The following is a 24,998-nucleotide window of genomic DNA, read 5'->3' on the forward strand; positions in this document are numbered from 1 at the left end:
TATCTGGTCGTAAGAGCTTTTATAAGAAAAATGAAGACAAAATTCCTGAAAATCTTAAAAATAAAATGGAATCAGTTATTGAAGATGTCACTAAATGCAGAGCAAGTTGCAAAAGCGGTATAGCTGGTAGAGATGCTATTGTTGTAGTTCTTGGAACAAGGAATGATTTGAGTATGTGTATACAGATATTTTTATTTTATATATATATATAGAACTCGTCTTCATATATTAGATATTTGTTTTTTATTAATATATAAAACTTAAAAAATATATATATAATTTATTGAGTTTATTTCACGCGTTCCATCTATCTATACATTCTATTCCTTTTTCAGTTTTTAACAAAAGCGTATTGTAATAAATTATTATCTATGATTATTTATAATATTTATATAATAGATAAAATTAAATATCGTGTCTTTTGATATATTCTAATATGCGTAATAAATAATATGCATAGAGAGAGAGAGAGAGAGAGAGAGAGAGAGAGAAATATCTTGCCTGAAAATGTCATCGACTCAAAACATTTCATAATTTTACTTTAAGACTTTAGGATGACGCTTTTAAAAATGCGCAAAAAACGAAGATCTCGTTAGATTCTCAATAGAACACGTTTTCGAAGGATAAAAAAGTGTTTCCGCTCAAGTCCCTCGAAAGCGAATATTGGCTGACGACGAAACGTCATCGGTTGAAATCGCGGGCAAAGTTTTCGCGGCGACTTTCCCATCTACATTGTAACCCCGCTCGTGACACACGGGCGAACGCGCGCGCGCGCGCATTCATTACCAGCCGACGCCATTTTGTCACGTTTTATTTCTAAACGTATCCCCCACCAGATTGAAAACAAGCGAAGGTCGACGCTGGATTCCCTCGATCGCGTACGGGTGTTCTTTGGTTAGGTTACTGGCTGCGTCGTAACTGTTTGGCTCTTTAACAGTAAGTAAAATTGGTGTCCCGGGAAGGCGACGTGTCTCGCGTACCGATCTCTCGCCCCGAAAGCGCGACGACGCCGCGTCCCCGTCGCGCGCGCCTTTTCCCAGCGATGGTGGAGAAAGGGCGAAGAGCGGCCGAGAGACGGCGGTTCCGCTCGCTCGTTCGCGACTCGTCGTCTTTGTCCTAGTCATCGTCCTCGAGAGGCACGTCGCGACAGTCGTCGTCGATCCCTCGTCGTTGCCGACGTCGCGAGATACCAGCGTGTTCGCGTGCGACCGGACGACGCCACGTCTCCGACATATTTCCCTCTCATTATAACCTCTCTCCGCCACAAACGCCATATAACCTATATAATTATAACCTTAGAACCTGAGACGTCAACACAATCGGCGACGCAACCTCGACGGCCGATCAGCCAAGTTCGGACCGTTCACTCCGATTATCGTTTGTCGTATGGTTTTACGGGAAAGGGAGGGGGAAGAGGACACGCGGAGTTTTGCTGATAATTATTCGCTGTATGTTCGAGAATCGAATCGTTGTCCCGAAAACGTCGTTACGTGTCAGTGTCCAGGGATCGTTGATCGCGATTCCTCGACGATGGCTCGCCTTCTCTTATGATGTAATCTTGGATCCGCAGAGGATCATCTTGCTGCGCTCGCTCGAAATGGAATCGATGATTTTGCGATAAAAACTTATACAATTGTACGCAAACGTCGAATAATAAATCACTGTCCATTGTGTTAAACTTGCAGGATACAATCAATCTATGTAACAGGTTTGTGAAACCGAAAGACTTGTTCATGTAATGAGTTTGCAAGATCAATTATAGTTTAATTTATGCAATTATGAATATTATAAGATCATGACGCAAGCTAGTGTGGATACAAGCACTTACTAATCCATAATGTTGCAGTGATTTCAGTGATCAAGTAGTTTGAAGATCAAACAAAATGGACGTCGCCGGGGATATAAATCTGCAATGGGTGGGAGACGTGGAGCTTCACGAGGAGGTGATATGCGGTCTTGAAGCACAGTTAGTTGCTTCAGAGGAGGAGGTGATAGGCGCTTGCGAGGAAGTGGCAGTGGAGGAAACCGTTGAATCTGTTCCTGATGTAGCACCTACGACAGAATCTGAGATACTGATGGTATCTCAGACTAACGATATGGAATCTATTTATATTGTGCCACAAGATCAGGGCCATGATTATCTGAATATACAGGTGACAGAAGAAGTAATAGCTGACAATTGGGACAGACCCGGTCCAGATGATGGGTAAGTTCAATATAGATATATACATTGATACATAATTAATGCATCTCTTTAGCCATGTCTTGTATTTATTATTTTAATAATTCGACTTTAGTCTAAGATATCTGCTTTTTTTGATCAAGATTCTACAATCGATTTTTTTTTTTTTAATTTTTTCAAAGCTTGCCACAATGTAATAAATTATTCTATTTGAAGGGTCGAGATTCCAGAAACGAAGGTAGCGCACGACAATCTGCTGGAATATGATGATATGGAAATACCTTTGCCGATTGATCAAGACTCGTATCAGAACGCCCGGCCGTATCCATGCGACTTCTGCAGCCGTAGATTCCGCAAAAAGGCAAACCTGATGAACCACATGGTGGCGCATCAGACAGATCGGCCGCATGGTTGTAACTTATGCGGAGCACGTTATGTGCGCAAGTGCGACTTGAATAACCACCTGAAGATTCACGCATACCCACCATCGCGGGACGCTCTGGAGGACGAGTTGAACGACGAAGATTCTCTAGCAGCCGAAGAGGAGGATGCAACAACAAGCGGTACCAAGGGCAGGCGCAAAAAGGTGCAATCGAGCGCGCCGCGCAAGCGGAAGAGTAATACCGCCGTTGGTCTGCCGAAGCGCAACAACATCGAAGATACTATCAAGATGGAGATGGGCAAGTATGTGTATAAACCGTACGATAACTACGAGGACACGCTATCGCTACTTGAAGACGACCTGACCGATGGTGATTCTGCCCGCAGCGGCAATTACGCGTCCAGTTCGAGGTGGCAGATGGAAGAGATGTCTGTCGAGCAACAATCACCGCAGTGGCCCGTCACCGATCCGACCAAACCCTACGTCTGTCAATTCTGCGGCGTTGGCTTCGCTAGGGAAAAGGCGTTGGCCTCACACGCGCGTGTTCATGGTGGCGACAGTCCGTTTGAATGCACTTCGTGCGGCGAGATGTTCTGGGACGTCGGCACTCTGCGGGAACATGTGCGCGTCAAACATGGCGGCACTATTCCGCAGCAAACATCCGATGCGGAGGAATATGACAACGATGCCACTTATACAGGCGACACCGAGAGATTCGGCGAGTTTTATTGCAACACCTGCGGAGTACCGTTTCATCGTTTGGATCTGCTCAAACGGCATCAAAAGTAAGAGATCTAATAATTATCACTTTTTAAATACAATGGCCTATATGAGACGAAAATAAGTTTTGTATAAAAATAAATTTTCGAGTTATCAGACACATACATACACACACACGCGCGCGCGCAGAGTAATTAAAGATTTATAGGTAAGAAGAATGAGAAAGATAACATTTTAATAGAATTCTATTTAAAGCTACTTTAACAGTTTCAATTAAACATCACCACATGATACTTAATTGAAACTATTAAAGAATTATATAAATGAAACGTTTCTCGAAATTTAAAAATATTGAGTTTTTTTTGAAATTTATTATAGTTAAAATATTTTTAAAAAATACTAATTTTTTGTGTATATATAAATTTACACATAGTTTTAATAATTTTAAAATGTATATTGCGAGTATTAATATCAGCAATCCGTTTATGTAAAATTTGATATCGTGTATATAGAGCTCATATCAAGCAAGAAGTGGACACAATGGAGGGTTCCAGTCAGCATCACGTATGCAATGTTTGCGGAGAGTGGTTTGAGGAGGCATTAGCATTATTGGCACATGCAGAACTTCACGCTTCAAGGTATAGAGCATTCTTGTAACTTATTATCTAGCAATCGACATAATCGCGAAAATAATATTCAATTTTATCTAATTAATAGTAATATTCTATCAACAAAATTTTCATTTATCAAGCTTGAGAGAGGGAGGGAGGGAGAGAGAGAGAGAGAGAGAGAGAAGAAAAGAAAGAAAATATTGATGATAAATGAAATATATTGCAATAACATATATTGATCGTATACGGAACAACTCGGGCTCTCTCGTTTCGAATAAATTGAATATAAATACGAATAAATTAGAACGGTAGACGTATATACTTATCTAATAATCTTGTTTTAACAAGATCTCCTAGTCGCCGTTGTCTGTTGTGCGGGGCGAGATGCCGCGACGAAGCTGAAGTTGCAGAGCACGTGCAGCAAAACCACGCTGAGGACGCGCCGCCGAACACGTGTACGTTATGCGGAAAAACATGCAAGGACAAACGCAGCTTATTGAAGCATTCGTGGGTGCATAATGTCGACAAAACTTTCAGTTGTACAAAGTGTGCAAAACGCTTTCACAGTAAAGCTAGATTGCGAAGGTAACTGTAATAAATATGATAAAATTTTTGCTGCTTTCTCTGGACATATGCATTTACGTCTATTATATTTCATAATAGTACAGCTAAAGATATGTAATATCTTATCTGTAATTCTTTAATTCTTTATCTTAAATAAGATTCTTCGCACAATTTTTTTATGTAAATAATCATGGACAAATAATTGTGTTATATGTAGACATATGGTATCTCATCGTAACAAAATGGTAGCTTGTGATGAATGTGGAGAAGAATTTCCTGATGGAAGAGCTCTTGTTAGTCACCGTCATTCACATAACAAAGAGCTGGGCGGCCGTTCGTTTCCATGTCGCGAATGCGGCAAGACTTTTGGAAGTCGCAGCTCGCAACAGATCCACATACGTATCCATACAGGTGAGAGACCTTACGGCTGCCGGTTCTGTTGGAAGGCCTTCGCCGACGGCGGTACGTTGAGAAAACACGAACGCATTCACACCGGCGAGAAACCATACGAATGCGCAATCTGTTCTCGGGCTTTCAATCAAAGAGTAAGTTTATTGTTAGAGTGCACGAAAATGTAAACGGAAAAATTTAAATAAATTGTAATCTAGCGATAATGTCATGTCATTTTAAATGATATTAAAATTTTTGAAATAGAGCATTGGAATAATGATAAATCGCATTCTTTAAATATTTTACGTTTAATGCACATTAAGAAAGTAGAAAGTTTTCCGTTAAAATATATTTTAAGTAGAATAAATAATCGAAGCTCTAAATTTCATATTCTGTTCAACACAGGTGGTTCTGCGGGAACATGTTCGTGCTCATCATTCCGGCCCGGATCCAAAATGCGTGGGCAGTGTAACGCCGTTTTTATGCAAAGTATGCGGCATGTCATACGGTACATCCGAGGAAATAGTGGCGCATATAGTACAGCACTGCGATGACAATACTGCGTTAAGTCGCCAGCCGCAGACCGGACCACGCAAGTATAAGAGGAGACGCAAGTTAAAGCCACATGAGACGAACACAGTGGTACGTAAGAACGAGTTTTCATACGACATGACAGAAAGCACTACTGGCGGTGGTGGCAGTATTGGTGGTGGCGGCGGTTCCGACTCGGAGGACAACACGAAGCGAAAACTTGGCAAGAAAAACAAGCAACATCGGTCGAATGTCGAGGAAGGTTACCAAAATGTACTGAAAAGCTTCGAAAGCTCGTTACAAAATATAAACTCGATCGTGAGCAACTCCAAATTGAATGCATCCAAATCGAAACTTTCGAAGAAAAAATTGCGCAAGGAGGACAAGAAGGAGACGCAATCGTCGAACCAATCAGGCCGGCCGAAGATGATACACACGCAAAAGACGCGGGTGCCGGTGGAAGTGGGTAGCGATGGGGCGAAGAAAGGTCAGAAGACGAAAACAATGGTAACTCGGACGCCGAAGGTGATGCCAAACGAGCACAAGTCTGGTATTTTCCCTGGCGGTGAAAGGAATCGACCGCGTACCAAAAACGTCAGTTATCATATCGAGGGTAAACTGCAGGTCACACCGGCAACATTCCCGACAAAACCGGTAAAGGAGGACGTGTCAACGCAGCAACAACAGCAGCAGTTGTTGGTGAATATTAAGCAAGAACCAGGCATACTAAAGGCTACCGGCGACAATCGCAGGAACAACAATGGCAATATTCTTGCCCTCGGCAAGAGTCAAGAACCGTCGATCAAGAAGAAGTCGTCGACCACCTTGAAGAGATCTAAGAGACAAAAAACGATAGTGAAGCAGGAATTGAACGAGACAGTCGAGCCGGATGCGGAAGAGCAGCAGCAGCATTTGCAGCTAAGGAACAACAATAACAATAATAATAATAACATGGAAAATAGCGGTGATCCATCGCGATTAATAGAGCACACGGTGGATGGCAGCAATCTGGAAGTCGCTTTTGAGGCGAGCGTTGTCACCGCTCAGGAAGAGGACCAGGATGAGGAAGAAAGCATATTGCCGCATGACGCGACCGAAGAGATGGATAACGTGGACAACAGCGTTAAACTCAGTGTGAAGGTGGAATCGGCACCGCAGCCGAGGATGCTCGCTGTGCACAGTGTTATCACACCAGTGGATGATGTCCCGGAGACAATAATACCGGACGCGGTGGAGTACACGTGCGAGATGTGCGCTGCGGTGTTTTCCAGCCGTGCTGAGTTATTGGTGCATGTGCCGATACACATTTGATTTAATAATTTATCCGAGCCGGAAAACGGCACGGAAGTTTGTTCTACTTCTTTAAGCATATTAGTTTAATCAAATCGAATATTTCTTTATCACGGTCGATGAGGTTTGTTGTTTCGCAGGAGACGACGATCGTTGATCTTCGTCTCTATCACCACTACTCTATATCGCTCACTATCATCATTTCTCCTTCCTAATTATCTCATCTTCCTCGTTTTTGTTCTACTAGGAGTCATGATTCAATCATTTATACTTATCGTTCTATCGAATGCACTCGAATTTTCGTGTTTCGCGCATTAAGAGGATTTATCGGCCATTGTTTAATTTTTATCATCAATTTGTGATATGTTTCTCTTGTATTATATATTCTTCGCGAATATTCAAGTTTCAACTTTGATGTTTGAGTAGATACAGATAACTGATTATACCAAACTACTAATGACGGAATGAACATGAGGTGCGTATGTGATATCGTGAAATGCTATATGTCACTATATCGTATATTGTGATATATGACATATGAAAAGTATTGTATTTCCTTTAAACGAAAACATATTTATCCCACATTGTATTCGAAACGATGTCAGTTTTATCGGAATTTCTATCTGGTCTAGAATTTGTAATATTGAAACGTGACGTGACGAGATTATAGTTCTACGATTTTCTACATGAGAAGTGCTATGACACGAATTGAATCGAGAAGTAAAATATGCAATATGCAGATATAAAAACTATGCAATTCTTTTTGTACGTACAATACGATACTAATACGGAAAGTAGAATTCTTAACATTGATATGTGTGTGAGTACATTGACTAGTATGGACGGTTAATTTATTTTAATAATGAGCGAACAGAGGCAAGGAGTAAAGTGTTGAATTACAGTCGCGGGCCATCTTTATTTTAGTACTTGTGAATTTCAATCGCAATTTTAGGATTTTCCGCGGTGAAATCTTTATTGTAACTATAAGTTTGTTATTCTATTAACTATGACGTTTGCTTCTCTATTTTTCTAAAGGAGAAAAAAAGATGAAAATTAATTGAAAAAAATATTTATTTGTTACTACCAAGTAATTATGATAATGACGCGAAAAATGTCGCGAAACTTGAGAGATGATTGTATGAACGCAGGAAATTCTAGATGATTAACAATGACTATGTAAAAATCACCAAAAACATGAATTGCTCTTAAAAATTAAAAACTGTATAGCATTGCACGTAGAGTATTTCTATGAATGTAAGTTTCTATTTTTAACACATAATTTTAGTTTATATATGATTATTTATATCGTAACCAGTGACCATGATCGGCCGATTGAATAAGATGCGATATAATAATATTATAACGTTATTACGCGTATTGTTAGAGTACAAGCAGAAAGATAGAAAGAATCAATTATAAGCACTGTCTCGAAAGCAATCGCCGCGAAATATCCACAAATTTAATAAAATTGAATTTTCTTTATATTTTTGGACACACGTTGAATTTTACAAAATTAACAACTTCGTGTTCTCTTGTACATAAAATTTAGTTACGCTCTTAAGTTTTTTTGATATATATTATAAGAAAACCGATATCACACATATATACATATTATATATACATATATATACATATATTCAAAATTGTATAAAAAATGCCGCACTGATATAGCTGTTACTTTAAAAAATGTAATAAATGACTATAAATTTGTTATTCTATTATTGTGTGTGGCTGCAAGTTCACATGAGTGTACTTGATTCAGATACCTTTTTTTATTGCCGATCATCATATGAGCAAGAGAGATCTCGGTTTTACGAACAGGAAATAGAAATATATACATCGATATGAATAACATTAATCTGTGTTATAAAAGATTTGCATTTGTTCGCTTTCTAATTTTCGGAGACTCATGCTGTTCATTATCAGATCCACAAATTTTTCATGTATTTAATAATTATTTAATTAATTAATTAATTAAATTTTTTATTTCATTAATTAATCTCTATTGTGTCGTATAAGATTATTCGTTTTTAATGCAATATGTATATATGCATATATATGTATGTGTATATATATATATATATATATATATATATATATATATATATATATATATATATATATATATATATATGTTTTCATTTGCATGAATTGCGTCTAACAATTTGAACGCAAAAAGCTAATGATTTATTGGATTTTCTTTTTTTTTTTTTGGATATTTTTTCTTGATTTTCCACTGTTAAGCTTTATTCCGATTTAAATATAAATAGTATATATAATTAAAACTAAATGTGATTTTTTAATGCGTAAACGCGTTTTTAAGTTGGCGCTTTTCACATTCACCTCTATCAATTGCAAAGGCTTTATCTTTCTCGCGTATACAATACGATACAATACATGACATTACTTCTGTCACTCATCGAAAACGCTCAGTTTTATTAATTTATTTTTTTAAATTGTGATTCTAAAATTATTTTAAAATTACGATTACGCACACATACAATTAAATTATTCTAAAATTACTCTAAAATTACAATTTCTGGGACAAGTATGATATATATGAATCATTATTTTTCAAAAATGTACCCAATTTCTTTGCGACATTATTATTAACCGACGAAGAATATATTGGATTCAACACTTTATGCACGCTCTTGCCATGACTTCGAATTTTTCAAATTATTTGGATAACACTATTATCTCGCTAACGACATTTTTACTAACATACGTGTCCTTACGATTACAGTAACTATATTTAGCTAACAAAAGGAAAAATTTTGTATCGCACCGATAACTTTAGCGCTGGTAGAGAAGAAGGAAAATACATACATTGCATATTTACGTTGCAGTAGAATGGTCGTAGAACTTCCTGAATGTTAAAAAAAAAAGAAGGAACAATACTCGAAGGAACGCTTATCTGAACGCTGACGTGTGTATTCTAGACGGACATTTGTATTCATACTTGCACAGCGTTAATTAATCAAAAAAATCAATCAAAAAAAAAAAAAAAAAAATGAAAAGGAAAAAAACAAAGAAGAGATAAGGGGGAGAAACAAAGAAACTAGCGCATGTGCCCTATTTTTGTAGCCAAAACGTATTTTTGGATACGACGAAAAAAATTTCCGCATTGCGTATTTCTCGAAACGTAGTAAGATGTACATTTAATTGTTTGATACTGTGATGATAAGGATCGGCGGCGTACAGTGCCTACCAAAAAACTTCTATTCGTTTCTATTTCTCCGGGAAAGATCGAAAAGAGAGCGGGTCTGTCTGAGAAGAAAGGATATTTAGTATATGACATCTGAGAGCCGGCAAAGATTCGATAATCGTGAGTGTGGGCGAGCGAATCTGGAAGAGCATCTTTTTTGGATATCGTGAAGACGGGGGTGAGATCGCGCCCGCATCGGAAACTTTGCATTATGGGGGGGGGGGGGTGAAAAGAAGTTTTAAATTCATACAACGTTTGGTAAAACAATGGGGAGTTAATTATGAGGAATTAATTTTGATAATCAATTTGCTGCTTATATTTAATTTTTTTACAAACCGATGGTCAGGATTCATTCGGATCTTTCGAGAGTTATAGACAATAGTCAATTGATAATTTATCGAGGAGATTCAATGTGATCGGAAGTTTCGTTTATTCGTCGCGATCTCGTTCAATCTTCAGGATCTCCATGTTCGAGGCGTTTAATTGTATCGTAGAGTATTTTCTATCGCATGTGTCCCCCAAATTACACGACAAAGCTAATACAATTTCCTCATTTAGCAATACCATATATAGATTTATATATATAGCTGCGCGAAAAAAAACACAGCTACTTTGTGTGAGAATCGAGAAAAGAGCGAGATAATTATTATATCAGAATATACACATATAGACACACGTGTCCCTTACATGTACAGTGGCGAGAATTATACGCTTTAGGGACGAGAGATATATGACCAATGTAAAATAAAAGAAAAAAAAAAGGATATTGGAGGAGAAAAAGAGAGGAATATATATACACATGTAAATATATACATATATTTACACACACATATATATACGGAAAATGTGTAGAGTGCGAAAATTACGCGAGTAAACCGCTCGAAAATTTCGCCCTTCTTTTTCGCGAAAGAATTTTTAGCGATATACATTCCTCTGTTACATCGCTGACGACGATGTATCCCTCGATCGTGTGTGTCTCCCCGAATGAATTTGACGATTACATTTTTCGCGATTACGTTAAGAGGAAGCATATCCGATTGTATTGGGATGCAAGAGACATGACGGGAAAATATAGAATATCAAACGAGAAAGGGTAGGGATGAAACGAGAGCGAAGCAAAGTAAAAGAACACACATACATATACGGACACACATATACCTTTTTCAAGTGTGAGAAGTCATTCGTATATAGTGTAAGTAATTAGTGCGACTACTTTCTCTAATTAAAATAAGGCAGAAGAGTATAGTCATAGATCATAGGATATAACAAGATGTTGCATGATAAAAATTTCACACGATTTTATCGAGAGAAGAATGAAAGAAAAAAAAAAATGCATGGATGTATGCGAGAGAGAAAGTGTGCGTGCGAGGACATGCGTATATTCTACATTACATGTACCTCTCGAATTGTAAATCGAACTCTGAAATGTGTATAGATTTTTAAGCACACTATCAAAAAAAAAAAGAAAGAAAGAAAAAAAAAGAAACGAGAGATGTAGCGTCCGTTCTCCAATGAAACTAACAGGATCGCGCGTTCCCGCGCATTTCCTCAGGGACGTGAGACAGAGATAGTAGAGATAAAAACACACATGTACATAATTATATTATCTTGGACATGGTATAGCGGTTTACTGTTAATCGTAGTTGTATACCTTTCTTGATTTCCCATTGAATAAATCATCGATATAAATATATATATATATATATATATATATATATATATATATATATATGTATATGTATATGTATATGTATATGTATATATTGTATTATACGTAGTCGCACGAGCATTTCTACCCGGTTACATTGCTGCAAAGCTATCGTTATGTATATTTGTATACATGTAGATTTGCCTGAAACTAATTATGTAACTTTATCATTGTTACTGTCATTTTATAATTATTATTCATTATTATCATTATTATTATCGTGAGATTGAAAACGCTTGATGTCTGTCATATACCGTCATTCTAAGAATTAAAATGTGAAAAGAAATGTAGAAAGGATAATGGAGAGAATCTAACGAAAGCGCGAATGCTACTTGCGAATCAACCGACCTCTTTGGAAACTTATTGTACAGTAACACAATTGATTAAAAAAAAATATATATATAAATTGATATTATTAATATATTAACGTTAAGATTTATTAATATCACTTGTTACGATCCGATACCGTCGTGATATTCCAACTATTTATTTTAAGGAGAGATTCATCTATTCTCGCCACAAGTACAACACGAGATCAGACTGTTCGCGTTCGAAGATTTTCTTTTCCCTCGCGATTTACTCAACCTCGAACAATTGTTTTGTTCGCGATTAGGGAATGAAATCGCAAACGGCGTAGATCTCCTTCTCGAAGCCCATGCAAACCACAGAGGAGATGATGAAGATCGCCCCTGTCAGACTGGTCGATGTCGATTTCTCGCCGAAGATATATATCTGGATTACATACGCCAATATGATGTCCAGCGACCTGGTGACCGACACTTTACCCGCGCCCTCGATCTTCAATGCTTTCGTCACCAGGACTTGGCCGGTCAGGCCGGTCAACGCCACCAGCATAATCTGGCCCCAGGTGAACCAGTCGTGTGGCAGCCAGAACTTGTGTAGTTTATAGTTGGTCTCGTGACCGGACATTGTAAAGTAGAAGAAGACAGACGAGGCGAACGACCAGCACGACAGATTTAACACCAGAATAGAGTAATGTATCTCCGAACATTTCCTCGTGACGACGATGTTGAGCGCCGTGAAGATGGTCGCCAGGATGGCACACAGGTATCCCATAAGATTATAACTCTCGGCACGGTGAATCTGAAAAGGAAGATGTGATTTGATCGATGATTGACATAAACTTAAAATTCTTCGACTTTGAAATTAATATCTTGTTTGAGATTTCAAGAAAACTAGGTTTGAATCCTTTGGAAAATCGGAAAATCTCGCGGTGCAACTGTGAGATTTTTCTATCATTGGATCTGGATGGGATCCATTCTCTTCGTTTTCGATTACCTGGAATAAGAAGGGTGGTCTGGCGACGAGGACGACGCCTGCAAAGAGCGTGCAGATCACCAGTATGCGCAGAACGCCGCAGGGCTCCTTCAAGAAGAGGAAGGAGAGCGCGATGACGATCACCGGCGAGCTAAATATGATTGTTGTGGCATCTCCTAAAGGTAATTCTCGGAAGCTGTAGTACAGCAGTGATAGAGTCATGCCGCCTACTAGGCCCTGGAAGGACAGAATCAAGTGACATAAATCGAGCGAGACAATTGTGAAAAAAAAAGCAAAGCTTATGTTCTCTGTTTTCTAAAGTTGAAAATATTTTATTTAAAAAAAAAAAAAAAAAATTATTAATGTGATTCGGGGTAATAACAGCTTATTATTATTGCTAAATTATCATCTCCAGTTTTTCGTTATTGCATTATTAAAATGTTAAATGTAACATTATAACATAAGTACTTTCTCGTGAAACGCGAGCTGAACTTTGCACGCGGACGCAGATGTTATGAATAAATAATGTCAATGCCAATCTTTTCCGGCTTAATGCAATAATACGATACGCGTCGTAAAATGCGGACGCCTGCGGATAAGCGAGTAATTATTTCGTATATGTAATCAATTGAAAGACAGAGAGAAGCGAGCGACTAGTCCCGTGTATATTAGAGCGATAGAGATATTTCTTTCATAAAACTAAAACGATTGATACATCATTACTCCATTATTGTTCCATTAATTATCATAATTGTCATCAAGACAGATCGTATTCAAGATACAGTTTCTTTTTTTTGTATAGAGACTTGAATAAAAAAATATTTAAATGTGTTTGAATTTCAAAAAATAATCGAATTCTAGTTGTATCAGAAAATGTGAAAAAAAAAAATATTAATTTATGGTTTCGGAAACTTTCTATACACTACATTAAGAATTCTTCATACATCTATATATATATATATATATTTATACCGTATCGTCTTGACATACAAGTGAGCATTACCTGAAAATGTACAAGTATCCTCCGTCCGGAAGGGCCGAAGAGTTCACCGGACGATCTGCAGGCCACGACGATCATCACCAGGATCTGCAACAGGGCACGGATAGCCAGCAATATCATAGGGTCCACATTGCGTATCGCCTTGACCAGAGCGGCACTAATGGTGAAGAAGGTGCCCGACAAGAACGCGAGGAAGACCCCGTACCACCTAGTGCCCTCCTGATAAGTCTCGCCATTATTGGCGAATTGCTCGGTATAATGATAAGCAGGATGAATGCTGTTATAGGACGCGGTGGACTCTATGCTGAATTTCATTGTGATACAATACACGCGACACTACGTAAGGTCGAAGAGAGGAGGCAAGCGTGTCGAATGATTGACACAGCGCGAGAGATGTACAATGTACGTTATCGTCGGACGACATCTGCGACGTTGTCCGCCCGCAATTAGCATAACTTAGACTGACGGATTATTGGGGATTAATTATGACGCTAGAAAGATTCGGAGAGCCACGTGAGATGAGAAGGTCACATAATATGCCGGTAAAAGTAATGAGATCGCGTTTTAGGACGGATGGAAGAAAGCACAGCCGATTGGCATATTGAATATTTCGTGATGTATAAGTTTTCAAAATTTAATTTAATTTAAATTTAAACATTAATGTATAAATTATTATTAGGAGAGATTTCTTGAAATTCTAACAGAGCACCTATTCTTCTGCTGACAAACATGATATTCTGGCAAGAGTGTAATTTTCCTCAAGACACATAACGAAATAGAGCAACAGAGAATTGTATTGTTCGTCGATCGATGATAAGAGATCAAAGTTATTTTGTAATATTGTAAATAAGGAATGACACACAAGGAAATTTTGTAAAAATTTAAATGATTTATCTTCAATATAGGAAAGAAAGAGAGAGGCTTTGATGGACAGTATGAATTTACAAAAGATTTTTTTTTTTTTTCGGTTGATGAGATTAAAATTTATCTCTGCGAATATTATAATGATTTTACAAAATTTAAAATAGTTATTTTTTTCATCAAGATAAGATCATTAACCAAAATACGAGAAACATACATTGATTCCTTCACAATATAATTTTCAGATATGTTTATTTTGTTGTATTATTATATTATTGCAGATTATTAATTAATTGATTAATAAATTTTGATAAATATATAATGTATATATAAGTATTAATTTATTAGAATATAAAAAGTAACAAATAACTTTGTATGAACTGTCTAATATTTCCTTTCAATAATTTAGAAGAATATCTTATTAAAATACTGTAAAAAAAAAAACATGATATAAAGAGAGAAGCGGGTGACTCGCCTAAATGTCTAATATTACTCATCGATGTGTACACAACAGAATTTATATTAATAATATATGCTACAAAGTAAATAATCTATAATCGTAACCTGTTTAAATTTTGAATTTTTCCAATACAATCAGATTCTTTTTATAAATCACATGGCATAAAATATTTTGGTGAGAGCGAGATTTCTCTCCGAGATATTGATGCATTCATATATGTTACCACATATTATAACCATAATTTAAAATTTATTTATAGAATCGTATGCAATAAAAAATTAATCATTATAAAATTTTGATCACTGCAATTAAAATGTCTAAGAAATATTATTGATAGAATTATTTTTCGGCAACACAATGAGAAACATTCCAGAGTTGCAATAATTCTTTTATTATATCATAATAATTATAAATATTTCTTATTATAATTATGATTGTTATAATTATATTATTAATGTTTATATATTAATTATTTGTTTATTACATAAATCAACTATATAAACAACTAATAATATATTCCATACAAATAGAAAAATGTAATGATTTAAAAATTAGATTGCCTAATAAGATGTAAGACAATAAAAATAAATAAATATAAAAAATATATATAATATAAATGAAATAAAAATGTAGTATCTCTAAAAAAATAAATTTAATATGCACATATAAAAAAAAAGTATTAGAAATATAAGCATAAGAAAGCATTAGCCATATCAGCATTATTATAATTATAATCAAGTGCCAATGACCACAACACTGCGATATTTAATATCAATTAAATGTTATACTTAAAAATTATATGGTTATATCACACGATAGAGCTGCCCCGCAAGGAAAAAGTATCCCATAAATTCTATGTCGTTTACCGTAGCATCATATGGAAATGGCCGTTCGAGTGTATTCAAATGACATAAAAAATGGGTATTTTCAGTAGAATTCAATGCCTGAAAAATATAAAGTTCATGTATAAAACTATATGACGCAATTAATTTTAAGAGCTCGGACATTGATATTACTATTCTAATCGGAAATTCTGGAATATGTCTAAAGAGGCTGCTGTTAAACGTGCTAATTACTGTAGATATATCTATATTACATAAATGAGAAGTATCACCAATCCGTGAATATTCCGAATGATTTGTTTTGCGTTCATGCTTGTATTTTGCATTACTCACGGATACACCAGCCATACCTATAAAAACAAACGCACACAGTTTGTCTATTTATTGTCTATTTATTACATTGTATTGTGTTGTCCCTTACCGACAAGTAGTTCCCGTTCTCCAAAATATTCTTGAAGCGCAAACCGCATCGATTGTATAAATGAATATGGGCCGAGATATTTCTTGACGTGCACTTTCAAAACATCCGCTCTTAAACCTTCGCTGAGAAAGAAAGTTCCATGTATAGTGCATTTAGGCTCAAAGCCACTTAACATTTCCAAGTTGCATTCTTTTGTTTCTGGATTTGCAAATATGACGCAACTTTTATTTCTCATTCGCGTTATTCCTTTGTCTGCTGACCAAAACGACGCGTTCATAACAAGCTGTACAGAAATAGAAAGTAAAATAAAAGACAAAGTAATAAAAAATGGTTAGAGGAATTAAAGTAAATTAAAACAAAAATTGAACAATTAATTATTCAATTAAATCTTTTAAACTAAAATGCAAAAATAGAGATAAACTAAAATAAAGGAACGATTTTAATGACATATATCATATATTTTGCATTAATTAACGATGATATATATATATATATATATACTTCGTCTAAACGCCTATTTGATGGTCGTTGAACCATACCATCACCGAAAATAAAGGAGTTACATTTGTCACGACCGAGTAGTTTTAAAATATCTTTTATGTAGTATGTTTTCGCCATTCTCGGATCTAGATTCTCGGGATCCACATGTTCCGAATATTCCGAATCACCGATATATACAAGTGACGTGTGACCACATAATCCTAAAAATATATAGATACATGCGCTTTCAAAGCAAAAATTTCGAAGTGTTTAATGGATCTCTCACCTGGTGCGGCAAGATTGAATGGTTCTTGAGTCAAGTCAGGACAATTTACCCATTCAATGCTAACATCTGCAAAATTTTTCTTCAATCCATCTTCTAGAACTATTATTACATATATTACATTATTATTACATATCCGCTTTAAATATATTATCGTATCTGAGAATATAAAGTTGCGAATATTATAGATTTACCTTTTGCGAGTTTGTTCTGTCCTGGTAGATACAAGTCTACCGTTCTAATCGTGTGCAATATCTTTGGACGACGGTTGACGACTCTGGTCCTCATAATCTACAACTTGTGCAAATCACGAAGACATTAAACATTTACAGGCAAATCGAGAAAATTGCAAATTATTATATAATATTATAATGCGATATAGCAGATCATTTTAAATTTTAATGCGGTGAAAGAGTGCAAAAATTGCATGTCTAAAGGAATAATCATATATAACATAGTCTACTTACTATAAAAATATGTACACCGTGAAAAAGAATAATTTATAACTGCAGCCTATTTAAGTTCTGAAAATTTTAATTAACACAACCAGAAAGATGATTTCTCTCGGATCGTATGATCGAATGTCAATAACATAGCAGAAAGAATTCTGGCAAGAGCGAAATTGTCTTTAGGCATAACGGAAAAAGATAGCAAAACAAATAATAGAACGAATGTCATTGGTAACACACAAGTCAATATTATTTTGTAAAAATTTACATAATTTTTAATCTAAAAAAAAAGATTTAAAAATAAATAAATAAATTAATACACACACACACACATACATAGCATGATTTTTATTTTTATAAACTTCTGTGTATATATTATTATATTATCATAGTTTATTAATTTGTCAATCAATTTATTATATATAAACACAACAGCTAATAGTGCATTTTAATAAAATATTTGATAGACTGCTTATATTAAAAAATTAGCTAATAAAATGCAAAAAAATAAAATATTAGCTAAAAAAATAATCATAATTTATTCTTATATCATTATCATATCTGCTTTATTGTTATTATAATATCGTTTAATCTACTGATTAATTAACAATCGATAATGTCTTTATATTGATCTAATATGATCATCGATTAAAAACCAATGATCTCATGGGATTTAGCATGACTGGAAAAATAAATATTTTTATTTGCAAAAATTATATTTGGAATAAATTGTATAATAAAATATATCATATTTTTTTTCTACAATGTTGTATGGTTGAGGCAGTTTTGCATTGGTTTACGAGTAAAGTTATTTGGATAAAATCCAACTCACTGCATGGGATTAATCTTTTCCAAATTGCAATTTATTAGGAGGTTGATCGATGCGATAAAGCGTAGCTGCCACATTAAAGTAGCCTTCATACTCAATAGTATTTGGCGTCGTATCAATATGATAATGCCCACCCACTTGATTCTCATGAGAGGCACTATGGAAATGCTGGACTCTGAGATCTAAATCCTGAAAAAAATATCTCAGAATAAAATAAAAATACGTATAAAATAATTATTTAATATGAATTTATAGATAATTATTTCGGTCGCATTTAAAGTTTATATCAATTATTTTGCTTTTATACATATGATACTTTTTCTCTCTTTAAAGTATACACAAATATTTAATATTTTAAAGTCATATATATACACAACACGAACATCCTATATAGTATATATTTTTGTTTTCTTTCGTTACGGATGAAATTTACTTACTGTCTCGGCGCTAACAAATGTGCCAACAGCTACCAAAGGAGTTTCCATATCATAGAAATGTAACCAATTGTTAAGCTGGGTTTCAGTATTCAACGGAGTGTCGGAAAAATCCGGCATAACATGCTGCTTTACTTTTCCGTTCCTCATCTCGAACATACCGCCCAAGCCTAAGTTTATAAATATTTGACAGCTATTTTTGAGTGCTCATGCTATAATTTAACTCTATACTATAGCGGTATAAGTAATTTACGGTAAACCTACCAACAAGCTTATCTTTATAATGATTCTCCAATGCTTTCTGCATGCACGATATAAAATCCAGCTTTCCAGTACGCTTTTTAGCACGTACTCTTATGACTTTTCCTGGGTTGCCTTCACATACATATAGATTAGCCAATAACGCAAAAGTAGTTTCATCTTCATTGGCAAGCACTCGTTCAAGTCTGCATTCTCCATTGGACTTATTTACAAATGCATAATGCGTTCCATTCCCTACTCCATTATCTCTTGGTTCAACTTTATTATTTACCGTTATATTTACTTTCATAATAAGCTAAAATAGAAATTTTGTAATGTTTTTTACTAGTTTTCAAGTAATAGATGTTATCAATTTAAATAAAAGATTCATAATACCTCGCAATTGGAACCTGTATGTGGCCACGGTCCAGCTCCTGCACCAATGACAAGTGCATTATGATTGTAATTTAAGTGACGTAGTAACAGTTTAATATCATAAAATTTATCTTTCTGGGCAGTTGGTAGAAGATATGCTGGACCACCAATATCTAAAATAATTGGACTACCACACAAACCTGAAGAAGAATAATCTCTTAGCTCCAAAAAATACGAGTCACAAATGAATTTCTGGTTGCTTATAGTCTTTTTCTTTTAATACCATCTCGGTAAAAAATGTAGGGCCATCCTTCAAGATCAGGGCAATCAGCTATATCGATAGTAGCTTCCGCAAAATTCGTAGTCAATCCTCCTGCTAGAACTATTATTACACGATATAATAAAGATTATATTATTTCTAATAGCAATTTCTCATTACAAAATCTATAGAGTATTTCATAATTACCATTCATTAATTCATCGAGAGGAGGTTGATGCAATGGTCTTGTTGTAATGTTTAATTTAGATGGATCCAGAGGTTCTTTGTTCCAATCCATTTTGCAAATCAGCAACTAGTAGACAATGATAGGATTGGTTTGGATCGATAAATGGTTCTGCAAAAAATTCTGCGATGTCTCAAACTATATATATTCAGTCATCGATAGTCTTATCTAATCACAGAGTATGATATGGATTCTTCTCTCACAATGCACTATCAAGTTTTCACAATTTTGTGAAACAGAATTGCATATTAATTATCACATATTTTCTAAGTATATCACAAGATTATATTTAATATATATCATAAAACATAAAATAAGAGCTATTGTTAAAAATCATTTCTAGAGACTGATCTGTCTGTATAAATATGTAATTTTTAATAAATAGCGAATATTTTCAAATAATCAAAATTGTTTCATACATCGCAAGTAAAAAAAATTTTATTTTGTTTATAGCAAGTAAATGCCTAAAGATTATATTGATTATAAAGATTATAAAGATTTCACATTGATATGATAAGAGATATCGAAATAACGTAAAATATAAAATATTGTACAGAATTATGAATTTTATTATTACATATACGTTTATTGCGCAATGTATGTTGTGTTATCAAGAAATGCTCGTTGTAGAAAGATTTATAAAACTTATCGATGATATATTTTCTCGTGTATATAACACATACATAATACTGTGTACTAGAGTCTTAGATTCTAATACACAAGTACACAGTAGTACTTTACTGTGTGTGTGTTGCATAATTTAAAAAAAGTGCTCAAACAGCTGTTTCATTGACAGTTGACAGATTCCTAAACTCCTACAGAAATATAATTTCTTTATTTCTTTTATAGCGATAAAACTTGACAATTTTAATAATATAATAAATATGACAATATGATACTGTTAAATATTATCATATAATTTGTACAAAATCATTTTACATTTATCATTATATAACCTTAATTGTAAGCCCCGTTTACTACCGCTATCTGCATTTATTTTGGAGGAATTATGTAGCCAAATCAATTGTACGACACTGCCGATAAAATCACCGTTTGGTGCATGTCCATACTACATTCATAAAGTTGTAAATCAGGAATCCATTTTCCGGATTTAATTTAATTGTTTATTTCATTAAATGCGCGTGATCTTTTTTTTCTAATATATAATTATACATATCAATATACAAAAATATCGAAATATTTTTATGTAGAGGGAAAAAGTAGAAATGAAGTGCGCTTATTATATATACGTTTTTTTCTTTCGTGCATGAATGCAGTCGTGTAAAAAGCTTAAAATTCGTGTAAATGTAACGATGTATAAACGTCAGAGTGTATTTGCAGGCCGAGATACGAGCGGGTGTAATAAATGATATTAAAAGATCATGTCTATGCGGTGGCATATTCGATACATATATATATGTATCTGCGCCAAACGAGTACGTTCAACGAGTACGTCTGCGCGTATACATCTTAAGGCAACATTGTTCGTCTCTCAACGTCATCGATATCGCACGTGTAACACGCCTTCAATGGACCGTTCCATTTCCTTGCCAAATTCAGAGGCAAATTGTGTGTGTGTGTGTGTGTCTGTGTGTGTTTTGCACAAAAAGTTTTAGAAGAATTTCTTACATCTTCTTTTCTTCGTGTGGCTGTAAAATTTGAAATTAAAAACAGGTAATCATAATAAATAGTTTTTTTTTTATAAAAATTATAAAAATAAAACAGAATAAAGAATAATAAATATTATAAAAATAAACATATTTTAAACTCGCTTTAGACAATTTATTTATATATGTGTGTGTCCTCCGACAGTGCATTTTGTGAGTGTTTTACTTTTTCATATTCTTTTTATATCATACGACATTTACAATTATAAATACAATTTTTATCCCGATAGCCTAAAAAGTGCAGATTTTGATTTTTTCAATAGTATAAATCTTCGCAATCAATTCGAATTATGATTCTGTTGAAACAAAATCCGCCTAAAGAATTGGGCGTAGAATATATACGTACTTTACGATATTCATATGGCTGTTCGAAATTTTTTTTCGCGAAAAGTTCTCCTTCAATTGTTTTGTAATTCGAAAACTAATTTAGCTGCCGTATTCTTTTAATCTCTCACAATAATCACATTGAATCATAATGTTAGAAACGAGAAATATAATTTTTTTTTTATTTTTTTATGCAAGATCCCATACAGCACAGAACATTGCAGCAATATTGCAACAATATTGCAACATTGTAGCAACATTGCGGCAATGTTGCAATGTTGCTGCAATATTGCTGCAATGTTCTGTGCTGTATGGGATATGTCGAAATAAATTAATTTCTTTTTGTATACCACTATCTACAGTATAGATTAAAGCAATACCGAATTATGGCTCTTTTCGGTTCGCAGATTAATATTATAAATAGCTATAAATGAATCGATCGATCGTCGTAAGATCCATTCCTCCCTGAAAATGCAGAGCGCGCATAGATTGAGTTATATATACATGCATCTACTAATGAAAGATAATGAAAAAGGAGAAAAATTTCGATATATCAAACGCGTATAATTTTTCGCTTCCGATGTCATAATTTGATACATAATTTCTACAAAGCTAATAATATAGCTGGGAGAATTAATGCGCAGAATTAAATTAATTAATTAATGTTTAATTATTTAATTAAACATTAACAAACCAATATCTGCACGTAATCGTATCTCAGGGAGATTGACGTCGTGGCGCCGCTCTCGGGGTTGCGGATGCGCGCGCCCCCAACAGGGTCTCACGCTAAGAAGGAAAGGGACGGATCCATCGCCGCGTGTTGGCGTTCAGTACGCGGTCGCGCATTCCACGCGGGAACACCTGTTTGCTCCGGCGGTAATCGGCTCGCGTTCGTGGGGGATAGAGAGATAGAGAGCGAGAGAGAAGGGAGATATCTAATTTCTTCGATCTCAAAGAAAAAGCACTTGACGCAATCGCCTCCAAGTAAATAGTTATAGTAAATGAAGCACTCGTTTTAGAAAGGGCTACATTCGAAAAAAAAAAAAAAAAAGAAAGAAAGAAAATGAGTTCTTTTTTCTCCTCAATGTAAACACACTGTTGTTGTTGAAAGGTATCTATTTCAGCCGTTGACGCAGGTGACATCGTAGGAGCAGCGATAAAATAAGATGGTAATAGATGATTGCGTATATATATGCAATATCGTATTAACACGTTACTCTATATAAGGATTTTAGAATCGTATCTCCTTTCTGAAACGATTGATTCATAAATATATTCTAATTTATTCGAATTTTTATTAATCTTTAATAATATATATTTGCAAGATCTCTGTGTAGTATTAAACTGGTGATTAAGTCTATTAATTTATTTGATAAATTTCACCGTGTGCTCTACCTATGTAACGAATATAATACGCGAGTTGTGATTAAAATTCTCCGTTTCATAAAATAATAAAATATACTCGAGCGTTACAGTTATAATCGACAAAATTATATTCTCGCAAAATTTTCGAAGCAATGAAAATTCATTATTGTTATATCAATAACGTTAAAAAGTGCAAACGAAGCTACGATTAATTTATCTATCTATCCATATCAAATCTTTCTGCAAAAGATTAACGAACATTCCAGCATATAATCGAATATACATATATTTCCTTACTAAGCGGTTAGATAGATCATATAAGTTCTTTTTTTTTTTTTTTTTTTTAACAATCGAGTTTTTTTTCTTTTCTTCTTTTTTTTTTTTACTCAAGTGCTTTCTCTCTGGGGCCAGAGGTACAGAATAGGGAAAGGAGGAGAGATACAGGTAGAAGTGGGCGATAAAGAGAAAGATAAACAGAAAGAGGACAGAGTACTCGAGACTTCGACCACGTGCCCCTCGTTCTTCTCGATTGTACACGCGTAAGATCAATTTTCTCTATTAAAGTGTGCGCGACATGCTCCTTCCGACGAGACTCCTTTATCACGGAGATTCGCCTCGGCTAGAGTGCCCTCCCTTTTGGATGTCCCCCCCCCTGCCCCTCCCCTAAACCCCCTCCCTCACCCTTGCACGATGCACTTCGGCCCACCGGTGATCGTCGCGTGAAAATTCGATTTAATCGATTCTCCAACCACTAGATAGTTTTAAAAAAAGCTTGCTTGTTCGAAATGTCAAAATTATTGCTTCGTTAATATTGCTTGAATGACAAGCGTGTGTCATTGCTAAAAAAAAAAAAAAAAGAAAGAAAAAAAGAGAGAGAGAAATAAAAAGACGGACAACAACTCGATACGGAGAAACTAAAGTAATAGTAAAATAATAATAAAATAAAGGAATAAAAATTTTAGAAGAAGCTAACTAATTTTTGATAATAATTTTTACATAATAATTTTTGTGTATGAAAATACATATACTGTATATACGAAATAGAAAAGGAAAGCATTTAAGCAATTTTCGCACATATATTCATATAGTGACAGCCTGTTACAGTATTATTATAGTCTTATCTTATTTGAAAATAATATTTTCAAGGAATACGGGACGCGATTTTTCATATCGAGTCTCCTATAGAATTTTATCCTAAGATAAAATTCGCGGAGAACGAACGGAGCTCGTTGCGTTGACGATTAACGAAATTTGATGCGTACACCAGTGGGTCAATCATTGTTAATGGATGAATAATTTTCATGTGCTACGAATATAGCGATACCAATTAATCTCATAATCTTTTTATACGTAACACGAAAGTAATAGAGTTCCATTTATAATGACCCGTTTGATTTAATGCATGTTTTATAATATTAAGCACATATTAAATGTTATCATTAATCGAATACGCGTTGCATTTCACTTTCATCATTCCATTCTTTGGAATGTAATAATGAAAAAATAATAAAATATGTAATAATACAGCATAAAATGATATAAATGATATAAAACTATATAATATAATATTATACATAATACTATAGTGTAATAATGTACGA

At 34.7% G+C, this 24,998-nt stretch overlaps 5 protein-coding genes across 20 annotated transcripts in view; 2 read left to right on the plus strand and 3 right to left on the minus strand.

The window, feature by feature from the left end:
• Positions 1 to 822: 822 nt before the first annotated feature.
• LOC138941027 (zinc finger protein 420) lies at positions 823 to 7,273 on the plus strand. Of its 4 annotated transcripts, none has more exons than XM_070310308.1 (8): positions 823 to 936; positions 1,300 to 1,708; positions 1,847 to 2,206; positions 2,399 to 3,349; positions 3,797 to 3,922; positions 4,244 to 4,480; positions 4,677 to 5,004; positions 5,255 to 7,273. In XM_070310308.1, the coding sequence occupies exons 3-8, from the start codon at positions 1,884 to 1,886 to the stop codon at positions 6,689 to 6,691; spliced, it is 3,402 nt and encodes a 1,133-aa protein (XP_070166409.1). In that variant the 5' UTR covers positions 823 to 936; positions 1,300 to 1,708; positions 1,847 to 1,883; the 3' UTR covers positions 6,692 to 7,273. The 4 variants fall into 4 exon arrangements, with proteins under 4 accessions (XP_070166409.1, XP_070166410.1, XP_070166407.1 ...); XM_070310309.1 differs by lacking the exon at positions 1,300 to 1,708 and having other exon boundaries at positions 2,399 to 2,866; positions 2,951 to 3,349; XM_070310306.1 differs by lacking the exon at positions 1,300 to 1,708.
• Positions 7,274 to 8,857: 1,584 nt separating this feature from the next.
• LOC138941137 (solute carrier family 35 member G1) lies at positions 8,858 to 14,766 on the minus strand. Its single transcript, XM_070310518.1, has 3 exons — positions 13,868 to 14,766; positions 12,886 to 13,101; positions 8,858 to 12,690 (listed from the first exon to the last, which is right to left on the minus strand). Exons 1-3 carry the CDS (start codon positions 14,177 to 14,179, stop codon positions 12,196 to 12,198), a joined length of 1,023 nt encoding a protein of 340 aa, XP_070166619.1. The 5' UTR covers positions 14,180 to 14,766; the 3' UTR covers positions 8,858 to 12,195.
• A 1,064-nt stretch (positions 14,767 to 15,830) lies between these two features.
• LOC138941057 (ester hydrolase C11orf54 homolog) lies at positions 15,831 to 18,583 on the minus strand. 3 transcript variants are annotated; one of them, XM_070310369.1, is made up of 7 exons: positions 18,493 to 18,583; positions 17,406 to 17,508; positions 17,215 to 17,313; positions 16,950 to 17,149; positions 16,449 to 16,731; positions 16,202 to 16,377; positions 15,831 to 16,129 (listed from the first exon to the last, which is right to left on the minus strand). In XM_070310369.1, exons 2-7 carry the CDS (start codon positions 17,497 to 17,499, stop codon positions 15,989 to 15,991), a joined length of 993 nt encoding a protein of 330 aa, XP_070166470.1. In that variant the 5' UTR covers positions 17,500 to 17,508; positions 18,493 to 18,583; the 3' UTR covers positions 15,831 to 15,988. The 3 variants fall into 3 exon arrangements, with proteins under 3 accessions (XP_070166470.1, XP_070166469.1, XP_070166471.1); XM_070310370.1 differs by having other exon boundaries at positions 16,025 to 16,129; positions 16,282 to 16,377; XM_070310368.1 differs by having other exon boundaries at positions 15,831 to 16,377.
• On the minus strand, positions 18,393 to 20,752 carry LOC138941058 (ester hydrolase C11orf54 homolog). 2 transcript variants are annotated; one of them, XM_070310371.1, is made up of 7 exons: positions 20,619 to 20,751; positions 20,005 to 20,152; positions 19,822 to 19,920; positions 19,560 to 19,738; positions 19,188 to 19,479; positions 18,927 to 19,093; positions 18,393 to 18,678 (listed from the first exon to the last, which is right to left on the minus strand). In XM_070310371.1, the coding sequence occupies exons 2-7, from the start codon at positions 20,093 to 20,095 to the stop codon at positions 18,502 to 18,504; spliced, it is 1,005 nt and encodes a 334-aa protein (XP_070166472.1). In that variant the 5' UTR covers positions 20,096 to 20,152; positions 20,619 to 20,751; the 3' UTR covers positions 18,393 to 18,501. The 2 variants fall into 2 exon arrangements, with proteins under 2 accessions (XP_070166472.1, XP_070166473.1); XM_070310372.1 differs by having other exon boundaries at positions 18,493 to 18,678; positions 20,625 to 20,752.
• A 790-nt stretch (positions 20,753 to 21,542) lies between these two features.
• The window catches only part of LOC138940997 (uncharacterized), a 33,554-nt gene continuing 30,098 nt past the window's right edge, over positions 21,543 to 24,998 (plus strand). The window contains exons 1-3 of one of the 10 annotated variants that reach the window (XM_070310239.1): positions 22,881 to 23,016; positions 23,144 to 23,201; positions 23,789 to 23,936. Coding sequence is in view for 3 of the 10 variants with exons in the window: in XM_070310235.1 (XP_070166336.1) it covers position 23,016; positions 23,789 to 23,936 (149 nt within the window). In the remaining 7 variants the exon portion in view is untranslated. Of the gene's footprint in view, positions 21,716 to 22,880; positions 23,202 to 23,788; positions 23,937 to 24,998 lie in introns of those variants that run through there. The other 9 variants (XM_070310237.1, XM_070310245.1, XM_070310236.1 and 6 more) reach the window with 9 other exon arrangements.

Source organism: Polyergus mexicanus, unplaced genomic scaffold (assembly GCF_030449975.1).
Source record: "Polyergus mexicanus isolate NDT 795.1 unplaced genomic scaffold, iyPolMexi1.0 SCAF_18, whole genome shotgun sequence".
NCBI lineage: Eukaryota > Metazoa > Arthropoda > Insecta > Hymenoptera > Formicidae > Polyergus > Polyergus mexicanus.

Excerpts from the sequence above, each read along its gene's own strand:
- LOC138941057 (XM_070310368.1), bottom strand. The coding sequence starts at position 17,499 with ATGAGGACCAGAGTCGTCAACCGTCGTCCAAAGATATTGCACACGATT. Across the intron at positions 17,314-17,405 it reads ACAGAACAAACTCGCAAAAG|TTCTAGAAGATGGATTGAAG; the intron begins GTAAATCTATAA and ends ATGTAATAATAG. Across the intron at positions 17,150-17,214 it reads ATTCAATCTTGCCGCACCAG|GATTATGTGGTCACACGTCA; the intron begins GTGAGAGATCCA and ends ATATATTTTTAG.
- LOC138941058 (XM_070310371.1), bottom strand. The coding sequence starts at position 20,095 with ATGGATTGGAACAAAGAACCTCTGGATCCATCTAAATTAAACATTACA. Across the intron at positions 19,480-19,559 it reads ATACAGGTTCCAATTGCGAG|CTTATTATGAAAGTAAATAT; the intron begins GTATTATGAATC and ends TTTCTATTTTAG. Across the intron at positions 18,679-18,926 it reads CATTTGTTAGCGCCGAGACA|GATTTAGATCTCAGAGTCCA; the intron begins GTAAGTAAATTT and ends TATTTTTTTCAG.
- LOC138941137 (XM_070310518.1), bottom strand. The coding sequence starts at position 14,179 with ATGAAATTCAGCATAGAGTCCACCGCGTCCTATAACAGCATTCATCCT. Across the intron at positions 13,102-13,867 it reads GGATACTTGTACATTTTCAG|GGCCTAGTAGGCGGCATGAC; the intron begins GTAATGCTCACT and ends CTGTCCTTCCAG. Across the intron at positions 12,691-12,885 it reads GACCACCCTTCTTATTCCAG|ATTCACCGTGCCGAGAGTTA; the intron begins GTAATCGAAAAC and ends CTTCCTTTTCAG.
- LOC138941027 (XM_070310308.1), top strand. The coding sequence starts at position 1,884 with ATGGACGTCGCCGGGGATATAAATCTGCAATGGGTGGGAGACGTGGAG. Across the intron at positions 4,481-4,676 it reads AGTAAAGCTAGATTGCGAAG|ACATATGGTATCTCATCGTA; the intron begins GTAACTGTAATA and ends TGTTATATGTAG. Across the intron at positions 5,005-5,254 it reads CTCGGGCTTTCAATCAAAGA|GTGGTTCTGCGGGAACATGT; the intron begins GTAAGTTTATTG and ends TGTTCAACACAG.